At 47.8% G+C, this 15529-nt stretch overlaps 1 protein-coding gene across 4 annotated transcripts in view; it reads left to right on the forward strand.

Moving 5' to 3' along the window:
- Window positions 1-452: 452 nt before the first annotated feature.
- Azin2 (antizyme inhibitor 2) overlaps window positions 453-15529 on the forward strand; it is a 31472-nt gene continuing 16395 nt past the window's right edge. The window contains exons 1-9 of one of the 4 annotated variants that reach the window (XM_026406829.2): window positions 453-564; window positions 658-778; window positions 1460-1624; window positions 2987-3016; window positions 3106-3279; window positions 11181-11353; window positions 12295-12429; window positions 13004-13169; window positions 14643-14805. In XM_026406829.2, the coding sequence (XP_026262614.2) occupies window positions 1520-1624; window positions 2987-3016; window positions 3106-3279; window positions 11181-11353; window positions 12295-12429; window positions 13004-13169; window positions 14643-14805 (946 nt within the window). In that variant the 5' untranslated portion in view covers window positions 453-564; window positions 658-778; window positions 1460-1519. Of the gene's footprint in view, window positions 779-1459; window positions 1625-2986; window positions 3017-3105; window positions 3280-11180; window positions 11354-12294; window positions 12430-13003; window positions 13170-14642; window positions 14806-15529 lie in introns of those variants that run through there. The other 3 variants (XM_026406831.2, XM_077791169.1, XM_026406830.2) reach the window with 3 other exon arrangements.

Genomic DNA, 15529 nt, shown 5'->3' on the forward strand with positions numbered 1-15529 from the left:
CCTGGCTTTAGTGGGTGAGCGAACACTTCACAAGGGGGAGAAAAGAAGAGAAAGGCACCAGGGAGTTCGACCAGACTCAGAAAAGGCTTCTTGGAGCCACTTCAAGGGTGGGCTTTCTGCCCACCCTCCAAGACCCAAGACGTAGGATCTAAAGGTGCTACCTGTGTAGACGCTGTGAATTCCGAGGTGGTGGCTCTGCCGTTCCGACTTCCCAGCTTGGGTAACCTCTGAGAAGGATCCGCGAGGGACTGCGGCGCAGGTTTGCGGAGCCCACAAGCAGAGCTGAATGCTTTATGTCCGAATCGACCAATGGGCTAGCGGCACCCGGTTGCCAGGGCGACGGAGCTAGCAGGGGCGGAGTTAGGACCCTAGGGGCGGGGCCTGGGCGGGGCTTATATAAGCGGACAGCAGGCGGAAGGCGGGGCGTGGGGTCGGTGGCTGCTGGGCGCGCGGGGCGCAGGCCGCGGGGCCGGAGCCGGGGGGAGCGAGCGAGCGGAGGCGCCGAGGATCCGATTCACTCGCTAGGGAGACCTATGGGCCGAAGCCGTGTAAATGCGTTTTAAGGCGAGTGCAGGGAGTGGCTTGGGGAGCCTCGGGGAGCGGGCGCCCTCCGCTTCGGTGCTGACCTGCCTCCTGGCCCCTCTTGCCTCCTCTCAGCAGGGGCCTCGGCTCCGCAACTGCCACTCCTTCTCGGGGTGTTGCACAAGTTTCGAGGTCACCGGCGACCCCCCCTAGCAGCGCGCCTGGCTCTGGCCCCCGCGAAGGAGGACGGGGCTTGGTAAGGGGGTATGGGGGTTGGGACGGAACCTCAGCCCTGCTCTCGAGAGGGGTCAGTCGGGCAGAATCCCGGCTTTAGATTCGCGCCCCAGAGCCCGCGGACCCCGCCCACCATGTGGCACCTTCATGCTTGCTTAGAATTCTAGCATGACAGGACCAACCATTTACAAACGGGGAAACCGAGCTCTGAGAGGGGTCGGAAAGTACCCAAGGTCACTTAGCAGAGAGCGGACTCGAATCTAAGCTGCTGTTTTCAGGCTGAGAATCTTTGGCTTGACCGAAGGCATCCTCTCTAGGTGGGCGTGGTCAGGATTGGGGGCGCCTTGGAAACTTCCCCACCCAGATGTCTTAGATTTCCTGCCCTCTTGTTATTTACCTCTTTCCAAACCCAGAATTTGGGAACTGGAAATGGTCTCCAAAACAATCCATCCATTTTACAAGTGGGGCAACTGAGGCTGACAGACATGACATTTAGGCATACAATGTTTTGTCCCATCCAGAATTCCTGATCGTCCCCAACGTTCCCAGTGAACCCAAACTCCCAAGCTTGTCCTGGGGGCGGGGCGTGACGGAATTTGGAAGGCGAGGGGCGCAGCGGATCATGCCTCTTAGCTGTGCCCTCCATCTCTCCTCCTCCTCCTCCTCCTCCTCCTCCTCCTCCTCCGCCCCCCCCCCCCCGCAGTGTGTTGCATACTTTCTAAGGCGGAGGCGGCGGCGGCAGCGGCGGCTGTTCCTGCTCAGTATGGCTGGCTACCTGAGTGAATCGGACTTTGTGATGGTGGAGGAGGGCTTCAGTACCAAAGACCTGCTGGAGGAACTCACTTTGGGGGCCTCACAGGCCACCACGGTGAGAGGCTGGGAGTGGGGGATGGGTCCCCTGTCCTCTCCTCTGGAGGGGCTCCTAGGGCCCTCATATTATTCTTCCACTTATTTGGTATTCAGTCCTAAATATTTGCCAGAGACTGGCTCATTTTATCTCCAGTTTCCAAATCTGCCCCTCCTGTGTTCTCTGCCTTGATGAACAAACAGTATCAATGCCTTGTACCCAGCCTTTCAGTACAGCAGACTGGGAGTTCTCTACTTTTCCTCCTTTACCTCCCACATGTAAACATCACCCATCTCTGTGAGGTCTGCCTCCTTAAATAACCCTCCAGGGATTCAGTCCTCATCATGTAGTTCAGTCCTCATCTCTCTAAAGGCCTCCTGAGCAACAACCCCCTGTTTCATCCCACCTTTCTAACTATATCATAGCCCTGCTCAAAATCAGAATTCTGTTGCTACAGGATCAAGTCTGTTTCCATTGCCCCATTTCTGCCTTTATATTCCCACAGTATGTATTATGCTCCATCAGAGCTGAACTACTCTATTCATATTTCCCAGTGATGCCTTATGTTCTATTGCCCTGACTTTACCCAGGCTGTCCTCTCTGTCTGGAACATCCAGACAGAGAACATCCAGAAAGCCTCTCCCCTTTACCCATTTCTAGTATTCCTTTCTTTTCATCTGTGTTGCTTTTTCCTGATTGCCCCAAGCACAGATTTTATTTCCTTCTCTGTGGCCCCCAATACATTTTGTGGAAACATACTGCTAGCACTCACTGAAGGGGTCTCTTCTGACCGAAGCCCCTTTAGGGCTAGAGACCTGTCTGATCATCTCTGTCCCTTAGCAGCCTATCTAATACGAAAAATGGGCATGAGGAAAAAAATGTTGCAGGAAAAGGAAAATGAGTCTCAAGGAAGGTCTAAATAATGTATCTTACCCAGGCTCATACATGTTCAGCCTTCAAGCCAGTTTGTGATAACCAGTTGTCCATAGGTGTTGCTTGTGGTGGCGGTGGGACAACCTCAAGGCTTCATGAGCAACTGTGTGTGGAAGATGGTGGGCTGTAGGCCACAGCATCTGCCTTTCCTGGTGCAGACTGATGTATATGCAGTTCTGTTACTTTGGAAGCACATGCAAAATGCAGCAGCAGCATTCAAGGCTAAGTTGCTTCACAGGTTTGGGGTAGGTGGCATTTGGAAGGAGACCTGAAGGTAGATTGGGATTTTGCTAAATCCAGTGGAGGAGTCGGTGGGAACAAAGGCTTGGAGGTAGAAAAATGATCCAGCCTATAGTTGGCATTTTAGCTGTGTTGAGGGGAGGGGTGAGAGCTGGATCACAGGGCCTTGAATGCCAGGCTAAGGAGTTTGCCTTCCATCCTACACAACAGGGTAACTTTGTGGCCAGAACTGAACTGGAGGTAGGTATTTGGAATGATTATGGATGGCTTGCATCGGGAGGGAGCTGGGTATTGTAGTGTCTCACATCCATCCACCTCTTGTTGTGCAGGGCGAGGTTGCTGCCTTCTTCGTGGCAGACCTGGGTGCCGTGGTGAGAAAGCACTTTTGCTTTCTGAAGTGCCTGCCTCGAGTCCGGCCTTTTTATGCTGTCAAGTGCAACAGCAGCCTGGGTGTGCTGAAGGTCCTAGCTGAGCTGGGGCTGGGCTTCAGCTGTGCTAACAAGGTGAGCTCCTGCCCTCACCTGGGCACTGATCTTTGATGCCTACTGATTGTGGCCCTGATGGGTGGTTGGGCCCTGGGAAAGAGTGATCTGCAGTTGGTCCCTACCTTCTGGGAAAGCCATCCACTCAGGAGGAGGCTCCAGGGATGAGGGAGGAAGAAATGAGCATGAAATTTATTAGATTTGAAATTCCAAATTGGAACATTGTGTGTCCCTGGGTAGATGGGTCTCTTTTTTAACGGAGGTTTTTAAATGTCTTGGCATAGAGCTATATGTGGTATTCTTCCAATTAAAACAAAACAAAACACATCTACATTGTTGGTTTTATTTTTTCTTTTATAATATTAATGTGTGAATGTGCTTTTCTTTAATCCTTTTACAATTTTGTTGTTGCTGCCAATTTTACTGGCTTTCTAATTTGATTTCTGCTGTTATCTTAATTCCTCCTACTGGCTTTTGATCAACTTTGCTTATGTACTGTCACTCAATAGTCATTGAACCACAATTGTGACTGCTTGGTAGAGCTAGAGGTATAGCATTGCACAAGACAAACTCTGTTGTCCTTGAGTAGAATGCCTACTTCATCTATTTTCATTCTGTTCTGACTAGATTAAAAAGCCTTTAAGCTATAAAGTATCCTCAGGGTATGGTTTTGAACATATCTCATTTATTTAGCAAATATTTATTGAGCAGCTAGAGTGGGGCCAAATATTATTCTAGGTGGGTATTTAGCCATGAATCAAACAAAACAAAAAAGCCCTTCCTTCATGGAGCTTGCTTTTTAAAAAAATAAACAAAGGAAACTGTGAAAACAGAGTGTTTTAGGTTGTAAACGCTGGGGTGAAGAAGCAGGAAAGAGAAGTAGGGAATGCTGGGCGAGAGCATTGCATTGTTTTGGCCAGGGAAGGCTGTGCTGAAATTTGAATGCAGATCTGAAGGAGGCAGGGGATCAAGCCAGGTGGATAGCTAGGGGAAGAGCATTCCAGACAGAGGGAACAGCAGGTGCAAAGCTCTGAGATAGGAACAGGCCTGCTGAGCATTGTTTTGGGATATTGTTGCTGTTCTCAGTTTCTAGATGGTTAATAATGGTTGTTTTGAGGGAACTCCCTTTTAAACCCTGATGGGCAAGGTGGCTGGATGTTGTGAGGAGAGTTCTAGAAAGGACTGCTGGAATAGACAGGAAGAGATCCAGCCTGGGCAGGATGGTGGGGAGAGGTGTGCATGGGGGTGGAGTGATCCGAACAAGGTCCTTTGCTGGGGAGTGAATGTTAATACTCCTGCTCTTCTTGGTGGTGAGTCTCTTGCTCTTGCTTTGCACATCTCATGTTATGTGTGTCTTACATAAAGCCCTGTGAAGCTCGTGGCAAGAAATCCAGAGCCAAGACTTTTGTCCTCCCAGCCACCTCCTGCAGCACACTGGGCCTCCACTTGGGGCGAGAAGGAACAGGATCCCTTGGTTCCCCTAGTCTAGAGGTGAAGGATAGGACAAAACCTCACTGACTGAAGTGCTGTGCTTCTGGAAACCCAGGGAGGAGGTGCCTGGCTTTTTAGTCTCTGGGGCTGGCCTCCAAAGGGCAGAAATGCTAGGTGCTAGGGTATAGGAGACCTTGAAGATAGTAGAAATTTCTACTGTTTGCTGAGGGCATCTGCTGTGCCAGGCACTTTGCCAAGAAGTTTCTGTACATGATCTCATTTTTTTCTCGCAACAGCTCTCTGAGGTCATTATTTTATCAGGATTCTGACAACAGTCTTGTGGAGACACATTACACATATAAGGAAATGAAGCACAGAGGTTGAGGGATTTGCTCAGGGTCATGCATTGTGAGGTGACAGCTTGAGTCTAGCAATGTGATCTTCAACTCCATTGCTGTTGTCTTTTCCAAGGTCCTTGGAAAAGGAGGTGGCTGAGCTGGTACTTGACTAGTGTTGTCTGCCCTCATTTCCCTATAAGGGCAAGTAGAGGTCTGAGCTCCCTCCTGTGGTTCGGATCATTCAGACCCTTTGGGGCATCATTTACAGAGAGGTGGCTCCTGGGAATTAAAAGGTTTTTTTTTTTTTTTCTTTGCAGCACTGGAGATGGCCTCCTACTTGTTAGACAAGCACTTTCTCTTAAGCTCCATTCTCAGCCCGACTTAGAATTTTTCTTAAAGGGGAGAGGCTGCCCTCTTCTGGTTGATATTAGTGGGTGGCCATGCTTAATGGCACCATGCCATAGTGGACATTGACCAAGGGAAGGGCCTGGCATAAGCTAGGGCTGGATGTATAGACAGACACCCATTCGACATGTTCCAGAGCCAGGAGCACAGGCCATGGCTAGCACAGGGCTCAGGTCCATCTGGCTTCTTCCCATGGACCTTATATCATTGTTCCAAACCCATCCCTTGTCCTTAGCTGACTCCCTTAGCTTCCTTGTATCCTTAGAAGCCTTCCTTGGACACTACATCCTCCTCCAGCCCAGTGCCTTGCTCCCCCACGATGGTCAAATCAGCAGGGTTGTCTGCATGCTTGCCTGTCCCCACTCAATGCCTTGTCCCCCAATACCGCTCCTCAGGCCACTGCTGCCCAGCCTTCACTCTCACTGCTGGAAAGAATTTCCTGTTATCAAGGTACCCAAGGACCTTCAAGATCCAATGAGCACTTTATTTGAAGCAGTAATTTGTGAGTTATTCAGATAATACATTGATTCATTCACCCAAAGATAAAGTAGGGCATCAGTTTTATGTCTCCATAGATAATGACCATTATGGGTTTGGTGGATATATAGCATCTACAAAACACATCAGCGAGTCACAGAGAGTATATAAAATATGTTGCAATTTTCTAACAGTATATAAAAAGCACTCGTGGTAATACTGTTCCACACAACTTTAAACTCAGTAGGTATTGGAGATATGTCCATGTTGACACATCTGGACCTGGTCTGAAGATACTCCTTGCTCCTCTTTTTATCTGACATCTTTTATTATTTATTTATTTGGTATCAGGGATTGAACTTTGGGGGATGGGGGCTTAATTACTGAGCCACATCTCCAGCCCTTTTTATTGTTTATTAGAGACAGTTTTTTTCCAAGTTGCTTAGGGCCTCGCTAAGTTGCTGAGGGTGGCTTTGAACTTGTGATCCTTCTGCCTCAGCCTCCCGAGTTGCTGAGATTACAGATGTGTGCCACCCCCCAGGCACTATCTGACCTCTTAACTGCATTCTACTCAGCAACATATTCTTAAAAATAACATTCACGTGTGCCCTAGAGAGTTCAGAGATACGTAAGAGGACAGAGTGTGCTGCAGGGCCGCCCCACCTTCGCTAGGCGCTGCTGCTCATTGAGAATGGCATTATCATCTGTGGATTTGTCTCCCTCTTCTCTTCTCCTGAGTCCTTGGGCCAGGCTTCTCCCATCATCTACTGCTTTCCAAATGGTAGCATTCCTCCTTGTTCTGTCTTAGACCCCCTCTCTTGTAAAGTCTTCCTCCTCTTAGAGAATTTCATCTCGTCTCAATGCTTAAATACCATCAGTATGCCAGAGCCTCCCACATATTAACCTCCAGCTCCTACCTGTCTGTCTAGCTGACTGGCCAGCAGAGGCCTGGACCAGGTTGCTCACACACACCCCTGATCTCCCCCTCTTCTTCTCATGAGGATGCCTAGGTCTGCTGGGAGTGTGTGCGCCTCTCACATATCTTCACCCCTCATTCCTACATGCTGTCCATCATCAGCTTAGTAGCCAGCCTCTGGAACACATCTCCCAGTCTTTCCAGAGCTGGTTATATCATCTCTCCCAGGGCAATTATGACAGCCAGTGACCACTCTCCCCAGAATCCCCTCAGGCCCCTCCTCAGGTGACAGAATAATAAACACTTAGACCTTGTGTTTAAAATATAGTTCTGACTGTGTCATTTCCCTTCTTGAAACTCTTAAAATTCTTTCCATCATCTTCAGGGTAAACTATAAACCTACCAGCAGTTCCTTGGTTTTTCTCGGGAGCTCTGCCCACCTCCTGACCTCATCTTCCTCACTACATGTACCCTGCCCAAGCCAAGCCAACAGCCTCTGTTCTTTGGTTTGCCTGAGCACCTTCTTGCCCCAGAATCTCTGTCCAGGTTGCTTTGTCTCCTGGAAACCTTCTTTTCTTCCTTCTTGGTCTGGCAGAGGCCCGCTGCAGGCTTTGCTTCAATTCCTGACCCCCAGAAAGGCTGTCCTTTATCCCTCACATCCAGGTCTCTTGGTCCAGCATTCTCTAGCATACTGTACTTTTTCTTCAACCTTTTAATAATTTATAATTCCACCATTATTCAGTATTCATCTGTGACTGCCTGTCTTTCCCAGCAGCTTGAAAGCTCCATGGGGTCAGACGTGCTGCCTGACTTGTTTTCATTAGCACCCATCAGAGAGCCTTAGAACTCAATAAATTCACAAGAGACTCCTGTCAGTGCAGGTTGAAGTATGGCAGTTGCAGTCCCAGCTGTGTCTTCATTATAAACTCTGTGACTTTGGACAAGTCACCTAACCTCTTTTGAGTCTCTTACTTACAAGAGTATTATGAAGGTTAATTGAGAATGCATTTAAAATTCAAACTAAATGCAATGGCTGGCATATAGCGAGCCTTTATAAATGATAATATTTAAGTATTTATAATAAAAGCTAAATCACAGGTGTTATCATTGTTTCTTCCCCTCACCTCATGTGGCAAGGCAGGGAGCAAAAACACACTTTCACATGCACTTGACCTCATGGTGGAGGCCACATCCACCTCTGGGAAGCAAGCTGTGGGGGGACTGAGTCTGGCTCTGGAGCTGGACCTTTGTGTCCTACTCTGCTACTTACTGACAGTATCTTCATAGGCAGGTGCACCTCTCTGAACTCAATTTTGTACTCTGTGAAATGTGGCCAGTAAATACTTCATAGGATAGGTATAGGCACTATATGAAATAATGCATATAAATACCTAGTGCTAAAAATTTGCTAAATAAAAAATTAGAGTTTAATTACAAACTCAGATGGTTACAAATGGCTCTTATGTCTCCTGCCATATTTCAAAACTGGCTCGCTCTTGACTTCTTTCACTTATTCATGAAGAGTCAGACTTGAATTTGAAAATTGGTTTTGCCATCTATGGGTTCCATAGCCTCTTTGAGCACCAGTTTCCTTCTGTGTAGAATGGAGCTAATACCCGCCTGAATGGGTTATTGTAAGGACTGAATAAACTGATGCATTTAAAGCAGGGGTCAGCAAACTATGGACAGTGGTCCAAAGCCAGCTTACTACCTGACTGCATCAAGTTTTACTGGATCACAGCCATACTCTTTCATTTATGCATTGTCTCTGGCTGCTCTGGTGCCACAATGGCAACTGAATAGTGTGACAGAGATCACATGATGTGCAGAGCTTGAAATATGATTCAGACCTTCTACAAAAAAAGGTCTACCAACACTTCATATCAAGCACCTCTGTCAGGGCAGCTTGTGGCAGGTGCTCAATGAACATGGCTACTCCCACAGCCGCCACCACTGCCTCCACCACCAGCCATCATTGTCTGTACCATTAATGCAGCAATCAAGTAGTGCTGTATTAATAAAGGTGAGGAAGAGCTGGGGGTGTAGCTCAGGGCAGAGCATTTGCCTAGCATGCTCAAAGCTCTCCGGTTCCCTCCTCAGCCTTGCAAAAAAACCCCCCAGAAAAACCAAATAAATAAACAAAAGGTGAGGAAGAGGAGGCCTTAGGGGAGAGGGGCTGAGTTGGAGTCACCCAGCATGGTACCCTGCATAGCATAGACCTTTGGGGCTGGGTGATCTCCCAGAAATCTACTCAGTCTTTTTTTGGGAGGTACCAGGGATTGAACTCAGGGTCACTCGACCACTGAGCCATATCCTCAGTCCTATTTTTTTTTGTACTTTATTTAGAGACAAGGTCTCACTGAGTTGCTTAGCACCCCACTTTGGCTGAGGCTGGCTTTGAACTCATGATCCTCCTGCCTCAGCCTTCTGAGCTGCTAGGATTACAGGCGTGTACCACTGTGTCCAGCTAGGTGCTCAGTCTTATAGACTTTTTAATACACAAAGTAATGGTCTTATTTATCAAGTGGACAAAGTTATATATATTTATAAGATACAACATAATTTTTTGGGGGGTGGTACTGGGGACTGAGCCCAGGGGTGCTCTACTGCTGAGTTGCATCTCAGCCCTTTTCTTTTTCTTTTTTGGAGACAGGTTCTCACTCAGTTGCCAAAGCTGTCTTCAAACTTGCAATTCTCTTGCCTCAGCCTCCCAAACTGCTAGGATTATAGGCATGTGCCACCACACCTGGCTGCAACATAATATTTTGATATATATTTACATTGTGGGATGGCTAAATCAAACTGACATAACACATTGATGCACATATTCATTTTTTTTGTGATGAGAACACCTAATCTACTCTTAGCAATTTCCAGGCATACAGTACACTGTTCTTGGTTACAGTCACCAAGACATACAAGAGATCTCTTGGACTTATCTTTGACACTGTATCCTTTGACAACTTCTCCCCACAGCTCCTCTACCTTGCTGGCCAACACTATTCTATTCTCTGCTTCTTTTAAATTTGAGTTTTTTAGACTCTACATACAAGTGTGATCATATGGTATTTGTCCTTCTGTCTCTGGTTTATTTTAATTAACATAATGTCCCCCAGGTTCATTCATGTCATCAAAAATGACCAATTTCCAGGCACTGGGGATGTGGCTCTGTGGTAGTATGCTTGCCTAGTATGTATGCAGCCCCTGGGATCAATTACCAGCATCACAAGAGAAAAAAATTATAAATGACAAGACATCTTTCCTTTTTTAAGGCTAAAGAGTATTCCATTGTGTGTGTGTGTGTGTGTGTGTGTGTGTGTGTGTGTGTGTATAACATTTTCTTTATCTGATCATCCATCAATGAATGTTTAGGTTGATTCTATAACTTGGCTAATTATGAATGATGCTGGAATGAACATGAAAGTGTAGAAGACATGTCTTTGACATACTGATTTCAATTTCGTTCTCCTCCTTTTTTTTTTTTTTTTGGTACTAGGGATCGAACTCAGGGGTGCTTTATCATTGAGCCACATCCCCAGCCCTGTTTTGTATTTTATTTAGAGACAGATTAGATTTTACTCCCTTTTGCTGAGGCTGGCTTTGAACTCATGGTCCTCCTGCCTCAGCCTCCTGAGCTGCTGGGATTATAGGCATGCACCACCCCTTTTTATTTTTATTTAGAGACCAGGTCTTGCTAAGTTGCTTAGGTCCTCGCTAAGTTTCTGAGGCTGGCCTCAAACTTGCGATCCTCCTGCCTCAGCTTCTCAGGTCACTGGGATTACAGGTTTGTGCCACTGTGCCTGGCTCTGATTTCAGTTTCTTTGGATATATACCCAGTATGGGATTTCTGGATCCTAATAGCTCTACTTTTAATTTTTTGAGGAACTTCCATACTGTTTTCCAAGTAATATTCATTTAACATTTAAATTTGCCAGAAAAATGTATCAGAAGCCTGTCATCAGGACCATCATGAGTCCCTATAGGGCCTTCATGTGAATTAGAAAATGTACCCCTTAAGAGACTTAATTGTTATAATAAATATGCTGATTTTATAAGAATTAGATGATTTACTACCAGTGAGTTATAATAAATGTATGAAAAACCCCTCTAATTGCTGTGAATGGGACTCCTCAGGATTGTGCAGCGCACCATGGGATGGCTGTATGCAGCAGCGCAGAGTGAGTGAATCAGCATAAAGTCCTGATTTTTGTTTATCTGTTGTCTTAAAGGGATGGCCCACTTGTTATGGACCTCCCCATGAATAGCTAAGACTTTGCCCCTCACCTGTGCTTCCTTGGCTCCCATGGGCCAGCAGGCCCTGGTGCCTCCTCACCACCACCTTTGGGACCCCACAGGCAGAGATGGAGTTGGTCCAGCGCATTGGTGTCCCTGCCAGTAAGATCATCTATGCCAACCCCTGTAAGCAAATCGCACAGATCAAGTATGCTGCTAAGCATGGGGTGCGGCTACTGAGCTTCGACAATGAGATGGAGCTGGCAAAGGTGGTCAAGAGCCACCCCAGTGCCAAGTAAGCTAAGAGTCACTCATGCAGGGAGGCTGGGCTGCTGGGTGTGGGCAGGAAGGGTGGGAGGTGTGGGGAGCTGGGAGAAGACCCCGTCCTGGACCTGGCCACACTTACAGGAGGTTGAGGTGGCTGCTCTCTGACTGGGCCCAGGATGCCAGGGTCTGATTAGATCAAAGGCACTGGTTACAAGCCAGGCAGAAAAGACCCACGGTATTGGAGGTCAAGTCTCAGGCTTGAGAGAACCTGGGCGGGGGTGGGGGTGGTCAGGAAAGCTTCAAGAGGAGATGGCACATGAATTGGGCCCTGAGGAATGAATAAAATTTGGGAAGGGCACATAGTGAACTACATGAGCAAACAGACTGGTGTTGGAAACAGTATGGGTTATCCAAGGAATCTGCAGCAATGTGATGCAGCTGGAATACGCCATGATGGGCAGAGCACACAGTGAATGACATGCAGACGTGGATTCTGGAAGGGGCCAGGGCTGGACATTTTGCTCTGGCTGTGGCTTTTACAGGTTACTAGGTACCCTGGGGATCCAGGAAGGAGCCCTGGGTGAAGAGCAGGTTGAGTGGCAGGCCACTCTGGTTTACCCAAAGCGGCTTCCATCGTGTTACTAGGGTTCTTCATAAGGCTTTTTCAGCAAAATGTTTCCCCTCATGCTTGAAATGTCTGAAAACTCTGCCAGGTGTGGAGGCTGAGTTGGAAGGATGGGAGCTGCCCAGGGGAGGTAGACCAGGAATGTAGGAATGGGTCCTAGGACACTTAGAGAGTGGGTTATCCAAGACTCAGAGGTTGATGGCTGAGCAGGAGAGGAGGGGTATGGGAGGCTGTGGACTCAGTTGGCTCTGAGCCACGAGTCCCCAGCTCTGGGTTCAGAGGAGACCTGGTTGGGGAGGCGAAGGCAGGATTCACCCAGCAGGGTGCACTGCTTGTTTCCTTAGGATGGTGCTGTGCATTGCCACCGACGACTCCCACTCCCTGAGCCGCCTAAGCCTGAAGTTTGGAGCGTCGCTGAAATCCTGCAGACATCTGCTTGAAAATGCCAAGAAGAGCCACATGGAGGTGGTGGGTGTGAGGTGTGCACCAGGATCCCCACCACCCCCACCCATGCTCAGTCCTCTGCCTGTTTCCCAGGAATTAATCATCCTGTATGAGACTTTGCCCAGAGCTTCCAAGCATGGCCTACCCCTGGGCCTGGAATTTTGCCAGTTGAGAATTTCCTCTCTCTGAAAAGAAGGTTTGGAATGTCCCCTTCCCTAACTCCACAATCTCCAGAAGGTCTTATTCCAGAAGGTTCTTCTCAGGGACCTGGCCTTGGGGAAATTAAAGTAAGGCAGGCTGAATAACTTGTCCAGGCCACATAGCTGAGGGGCAGGCATGTCTGGATCTGGGTTTCTTGGGGCCCTAGTTCTTATCCCTTAATGTTCCTCTCCAGGGGCAGCATGGGGGCATGGGAGGAGCACTAAGTGCCTCCTGTCTAGTCCTTACTTGCCACATGGCCCTTTGCAACCCATTTAACGGTTCAGGCCTTCAGTCATTGTACCTTTAACATGGGTACACTGTCCCACGTGTCTGCCCAAGGCTGTTCCTCACTGGAACTGGGGCGGGGGGGCTCTTCATGTAAGCTGAGTCTCTTCCTTCCTTTCCCAGTTTTCATGTTGGCAGTGGCTGTCCTGACCCTCAGGCCTATGCTCAGTCCATCGCAGATGCCCGCCTTGTGTTTGAAATGGGTGCCGAGTTGGGCCACACAATGCACATTCTGGACCTTGGTGGAGGCTTCCCTGGCATAGAGGGAGCCAAAGTGAGATTTGAAGAGGTAACCCTGGCGCTAGTAGTGTCTTGCTGGGCCCTCTGGGTAGGGAGCAGGGGGACACAGTGGAGGGATACAGTGATCACAAGGATACTGTGAGTGGGTCCTGTGTGACACATGCTGTTCTCGTTGCTTTCCCTGGATCATCTCACTACTGTTAACCTCATGCTAAGGCTGAGCAAACCAAGTCTCAGAGGTTTTGACATTTCCTGAGTCCACAGCAGAGCTGGCTGCATACCAGGCTCAGCCTGGTTCCAGAACCCGCTTACCAAACCTGTGTGAGGCTTAGCCAAAACCTAGTTGCATGTCATAAGACTCTTTGAGGGTCTGAGTATGCCCTGTCCACCCTCAGGTGAGCTGACAAAAAATAAGGTGGGAAGGCAGGGGAAGGAAAAACAACCTTGGATCCACTCCCAGTCTGTGTCTCCTTCCACCTGTGAGATGAAGGCAGGAAAATGTCATTGCAATCCTTATTCTTACCACTAGGAGTCACTTTTTCTTAGAAAGAGGCCTTTTCCGGAATCTCCACAGCTAGGAATTGACCCAGAGGAGCTAATACCAAATGGACCCAAAGAATTAGCCTCATAGACCAGAGTTGCAGCTTTGCATATAATCAAAATTGAGTGCATTTACCTAGACCATCTAATACTTGGGATTGGTTAGATTATAAATCTTTTTTTTTGGCACTGGGATTTGAACCCAGGGGCACTTTACCACTGAGTGACATCCATAGCCATTTATTTTCAGACAAGGATTCGCTAAGTTGCTTAGGGCCTGCCTCACTAAGTTGCTGAGGCTGGCCTTAAATGTGAGATCCTCTTACCTCAGCCTCTGGAATTGCTGGGATTACAGGCATACACCACCACGCCTTGGCATGGAACATTCTTACGATGAAAATATTCACTCACGTGAACATATTCTCAATCTACTGAGTAAAACAGGCAATCAGAACATATACACAGACCCATCTTGTTTATAATAAAAAATGTTTGCATAAAAAGAATTAAAGGAGTTTCTCTAGAAAGCTCACAATGATTAGGTTCCTTGACATGATAAAATTAGGATGTCTTTTATCTTCTTTTTCCTCCTTGGTTGTTTTAAAAATTTTTTTCTCTAATTTAATGTATTATTTAATGAACTGGTTATTTATGAAAGAAAGATCCATCCACATCAGGGCTTCTGGATTTGAGCACCTAGCAAAAAGGATGCTCCTCCCCTTTATGAGGGCACTGAACAGGGTGATTTATATAAGCACGAGGGTCGTGATTCAGCCCTGTCCCCCTCCCACCTGTCTAGCTGCCCCAAATTACTAGCTGGGGCCTTAGCAGCTGCCAAATCCTTCTTCCTGAAATCAAAGCAGCTTTCAAGAAACAGACTTGGACCTGTAGCAGATCTTTAGCATAAACCTCACCTTGCAAACCAGAATAGGCTTCCAGTCTATTTTGAACACATAATTGTCCCCTCATCCCCTCTCACCAGATTGCTTCTGTGATCAACTCAGCCTTGGACCTGTACTTCCCAGAGGGCTGTGGTGTGGACATCCTTGCTGAGCTGGGGCGCTACTATGTGACCTCCGCCTTCACCGTGGCAGTCAGCATCATTGCCAAGAAGGAGGTTCTTCTGGACCAGCCTGGCAGGGAGGGTAGGTGCCAGATGGATAGCAGAGCCCCATTCTTCCCTAAAGCTGGGGACAGTGGCTGGCTGAGCAGCGTCTAGATTTAGGCCTAGAGGTGGGGGTGGGGGAGTCTGGAGAATGGGTGCTTGCTGTAGGGAAAATTACAATTGGGTCCACTCACCCCAAGACACTTGTTTAGCATCCTTTTTCCAAGGCATGTTCATATTTTGTGCAGATTGAGATCAAGATGGACATAGAATAGATTCTTTACTGACTCCATTTTTGTTTGATGAGGAAACAGAGTTAAAGGGAACACAAGTGAATTGCTTAATAGCTTGTAAAGAGGTAAAGCCTGTGTTTGACCCATGTCTGTCTCCTCCTCATGTCTTGTTCATTCATCCTCATAATTTAATAAAATAATTAACAACAACTTATATTTGTTAAAGTCCCCTTTATGGATGAAAGAATGAAGGCAAGGAGAGGTTGGGTTAGCAGCCTAAGGTCACACAACTGACAAGAGGCAGTGCTGGAATTCAAGTTCAGGCTGGGCTGATTCAGCTTGTGTGTCCATACCACCAGTGTAAACATTCTTCTCTGCCCTTCCAGATCGACAAATCAGGCCTCCTCGGCACCTCTCTTTGCTCTTTGAGGGAGAGGTGTCAGAGACTCTGATCTTGGGCTTTGCCGTTTCTCTGTCCTTCCAGGACTCTAGGGAGAGCTTCAGGGATGATTCACATGGCAGGGTGGTGGG

Source organism: Urocitellus parryii, chromosome 11, assembly GCF_045843805.1.
Source record: "Urocitellus parryii isolate mUroPar1 chromosome 11, mUroPar1.hap1, whole genome shotgun sequence".
NCBI lineage: Eukaryota > Metazoa > Chordata > Mammalia > Rodentia > Sciuridae > Urocitellus > Urocitellus parryii.